At 34.2% G+C, this 4,255-nt stretch overlaps 1 protein-coding gene across 1 annotated transcript; it reads right to left on the reverse strand.

Annotated features, from left to right (window-relative positions):
* Positions 1-922: 922 nt before the first annotated feature.
* LOC104898009 (glutathione S-transferase U17) lies at positions 923-2,987 on the reverse strand. Its single transcript, XM_048646253.2, has 2 exons — positions 2,533-2,987; positions 923-1,515 (listed from the first exon to the last, which is right to left on the reverse strand). Exons 1-2 carry the CDS (start codon positions 2,845-2,847, stop codon positions 1,138-1,140), a joined length of 693 nt encoding a protein of 230 aa, XP_048502210.2. The 5' UTR covers positions 2,848-2,987; the 3' UTR covers positions 923-1,137.
* Between the last annotated feature and the right edge of the window lie 1,268 nt (positions 2,988-4,255).

Below are 4,255 nucleotides of genomic sequence, written 5' to 3' on the forward strand. Positions count from 1 at the left end.
TATGCTTCATGGGGCTTGACTCGAGCTCGTGTTCAATAGGCAAAGCTTATGCTTGTTGAGCCCAAAGGCTAATTCACACATGCCACGATCTCAGCTTATGTTGATGGTACAAAAGCTTTTACGTTTTTAATTAATCCAACATATACAAAGTTCAATATCAAAGACTTTTGCTACGGGCCCATTTTCAAACCCAAATGTTGGATTTGATATAGAAGGCCCAAGTTCAATAACTTTTTTACAAGGCAATCTTGTGCTGCTTTAATAGAAAGCTGACTTTCTTTACATTTCTTGTACGAAGTGGGATACACAAGCTAATGCTAGTTTTAGCTTTAATATGAACTCTATTTGTATTTTCCCTTCTTGAACTTTTTGATGTCGGATCTGAGTAATAGGAAGAGTCAAAGAGCACACTATGCAATACTCCAACTATTCTTTTCTTTTTTTGGTTTTATATGGTAATTAAATATTGACTTGAATGTTGACCTATACTTTTACACATGTTTACCTTGATTTAATATTATTATCAATTTTAATTGAAGTATCAAAATATTATCTTTGTAAATAATTAATGCTTAATTTAATTTGTTTTTCCTAAATTAATTTAATTATAAAATATTCGAGCATTTTTAAGAGTTTTCGGGGCGAGTTAAAGTTTCAACTTAGTTCATTAAGATCTTGAGTCGAGCCCGAATCCAAGATGAGCCACGACAAGCTGAGCTTTGATCGAGCCGAGCTCGAATTGTTCACGAACAAGTCAAGCTCATTATCACCCCTATTTTTGCCTATATAGATGGATGACTCCTTTCTTGAATAAACTATTTATCTCTTTCTCATATTTTTGCAATTTCTCGAGTTCACTCTCAAGAGTTTTTCACAACTTAGAATCATCTTACATCAAAGTTCCAAACCAATTTTGCAAGTGTTTAACGAAAATATTCCATAAGAGAAGTTTATAATCAACACAATCCTCATCATATACTGGACTAACATACTATCTTGGCAAACTTGAAATTCAAACAAAGATCGTTCAAGGTACATTCACCAAACACATATATAACTAACCAAATGGAGAATCTAACATACATTACTTCTTACAACATCCCTTTATTTCAGTCATAACAACCATATCATTTAAGTTTAACTAGAAGCTGCTGCTGCTTTGTACCTAGCCATGATAATCTTGGCAAACTCCATAAGCTTTTCAGTCTCAGGCATATAATCCTTGACAGCATCATCAGCACAAAACCTCTCCGCCCATGCAAGCAGATTAGGTGTCTTCTCCTGGCTGAGCAACACAGTGTTGTTCATCTTTTCGGTGACGCGCACCCACCCCAAGTAACTCCCTAAGGCTATGTCGAGGTACCCAATGTTGTCACCGCTAAAAAAGGGCTTCCCTTTGCTGCATTTCTCAAAGGCATCTTCAAGCAATGATGTAGTTTCTTTCAGTTGCTCCAATGCTGCTGCTTTTGCTTCTTCTGTTTGTGCTTTACCTACACCTTGCAGACTTGGGAACCACTGCAATTTTGAAGAATAATTAGTGAATTAAACCAAACACAAGTAATGTTGGAATCTAATGTTAAGGATACCTATTGGCCTAAACAATCCATCTATATGTCTCAACGGAAAATGTTTGAGTAACCCTTAGAGTTGTCAACCCTCTTAGACACATTAGAATAAAATATTAATATGTATCTTTATAAAAATAATGTTTTAATGTATTCCTAACCAATGAAAATTCAACAAAAAGAGGGTTCGCAACCCGCCACTCAATCAATCTCCATGTCTCAACACATTGGTATAACCATCTTGTTCAATCACCATCTATGTTATATACTTCCTATATGGCTAGTTCGTCGTTCCAAAACAAAATGTAGGAGAGAAATGTTGATATATATCAAAAGAGGGACTCAAATCATAAGGAGAGAAGTAAACGCGAGATAAAGTCTCATTTATTTTGAGATGGTCTAAAATAATAAGTGTTTTTTTAGGACGGGGAAGTATTCTTAGCCAAAACATATCTTATGCACAAGCCATGAATTTGTTATTCGGTTTACTTCAGATCCCATGTTTGGTGATTCACTCTGAAATGGGCATACATTTGATACTTCATTCTAGGCCAACAAAAATGAAAATATTTTCATAAAACAACATACTCCAAACTTGGACATGCGACCAATATCCTACATGAATACCCGTGTCCGAGTCAATTGCAACATTTCATATACTCTAGCCCTCTAGGCCTCTATGGTCTTTCTTTTAAGCTTGGTACGATGAAATATCCTTCCAAACCGAAACACACATGTTAAATCGATCCAACTATATTTGCAGGCTCGCGCCTTGCAATTAATTAGACAAATGACTACGTACGTTGAAAGTTGTAACATGGTTACATACTTAAACAAAGGTTAATTATAAACAAAATCCTAGATCCAAGACCCAAACAAAACCAGAGCCAAGAACTATAACACATTCTAAAACAAAAACAGAGGAAAAATAAAAAGTAAAGAGATATATATGATAATGATATGATACCTTTTCATCAATGTAAGCAGCCCAAAATCGTTGGATGGCACGATCATAAGGATCAGAAGGAAGAATAGAGGGGCCAGATGAAAAGGCTTCATCAATGTACTGAACAATGATGAGTGACTCACAAACAGGCTTATCATTGTGAATAAGAACTGGGATTTTCTTATAAACAGGATTTGATTTTAACAAAAGCTCACTTTTAGGTTGCATAGTTTCTTCAATAAATTCATGATCTACTGATTTTAAGGAGAGTGCGATTCTTGGTCTCATCACAAATGGGCTTGGCCATGCTCCCAGAACTTTAACCTCTTTCGCCATTTTTCTTTGCTGAGTTTTCAGGTATTTAGAAAATGAGAAATCAGAAATCAGAAATCAGAAATCAGGAAAAAGGTGTGTTTGTAATTGTAAGGATGGTTGGATAAGAGTAGGTGGTGAACTATAAATAGCGAACGGTATTTTTTGTGACGGACGCGCTACCGTCATTGATTTTTTGTTTTGATGAAAATAATACACGTTGTTCGTAGGGAATGCTCCGCGCAAATATTTGAAGTAATTTTTACTCTTTTCACTTGGTAAAAGTAGTTTTTTTTTTTTTTTTTTGGTGAACTTACTTCCTTCGTAATTGTCACTTGCATTGTTTTTTTTTCACAAGGATCAAGATGAAGAAAGAGATAAAGAGCATCAAAAAAGAAATTTTATGTACTCGAAGAGATAAAGAGAGAATATATTGTCAAAAATAAATATGATATAAGTAATAGAGAATTGTCAAATTGAGAAAAGATGCAAGTAATTAAAAACGGATCGAAGTATTAAAATAAGAGTGTTTAGTCAGGTAGTGGTGCGGATGATAGCTTTTAGCGATAAACGTAGTGTGCTGATTGCTAGTAGTAGTTGTCAAAAGCAAAAAGTTATAGCTTTGAAGTACTCTACTTATTAACAGGAGGTGAAAATAGAAAGTTTGGTATTCGATTTTGAATTATGTGTCCGAGCTTCCCAAGCTCTATGTTGTTGGGGGCAGCCCTCCAGTGTTGAACAAGGACATAGTCCGACTCCATTAAAGCTGAACTCCACCATTACCGGCGTTGGACTCTCACATCGATGCAAATGGAATGAATGATCCCCAAAACGAATCCAAATCAAAATGATTCGATTTTGATTTCTCAGTCCAAATTCAAACCAACTTAGCACTCAAACTGAAAAATCAGTTTTTTGGGCATGTTGCCTGCCCATGTATTATAAAAGTTGGCCCCATATCTGGATTTAAATGTTAGGTTGAATAATTAGAGCATGAAAAATATAAAATGTTTTAATAAATGTTTTTCAATGCACTTTTTGAGGATTAGGCCCAATTCAAGTATGGACTCATATAAATTTCGATTTTGTTAATTTCATTTTTATAGATCCAAAATATCTCAATCCAATCAAAATCGAAAAATCAAATTATACAAAAATTTCAATTATGCAGTTTCAAACCACAAAAAAAAAAATTAAAGTTCTAATTCGGTTTGGATTGTAATGGATTTAGGTTTACATCCAAAATAGCTTTCAGCCATAGTGGCTAGTGGTGTATATAATTTTACATTAAAGTTTCATTTAGATAATTGAGTAATTATTTATAAACAGCTATTTGAAAAAAAAAAACGCCGAATTAACATTAACATTTTATACCAGGTTTTTGACAGCTAACAACTAATACATAACAACCACCAATAACTATCAAAACAAC

The sequence above is a fragment of the Beta vulgaris genome, chromosome 6 (genome assembly GCF_026745355.1).
Source record: "Beta vulgaris subsp. vulgaris cultivar EL10 chromosome 6, EL10.2, whole genome shotgun sequence".
Classification (NCBI taxonomy): Eukaryota; Viridiplantae; Streptophyta; class Magnoliopsida; order Caryophyllales; family Amaranthaceae; genus Beta; species Beta vulgaris.

Coding starts and splice junctions, on each gene's coding strand:
- LOC104898009 (XM_048646253.2), bottom strand. CDS start 2,847: ATGGCGAAAGAGGTTAAAGTTCTGGGAGCATGGCCAAGCCCATTTGTG. Junction 1,516..2,532: donor CTGCTTACATTGATGAAAAG/GTATCATATCAT, acceptor TCAAAATTGCAG/TGGTTCCCAAGTCTGCAAGG.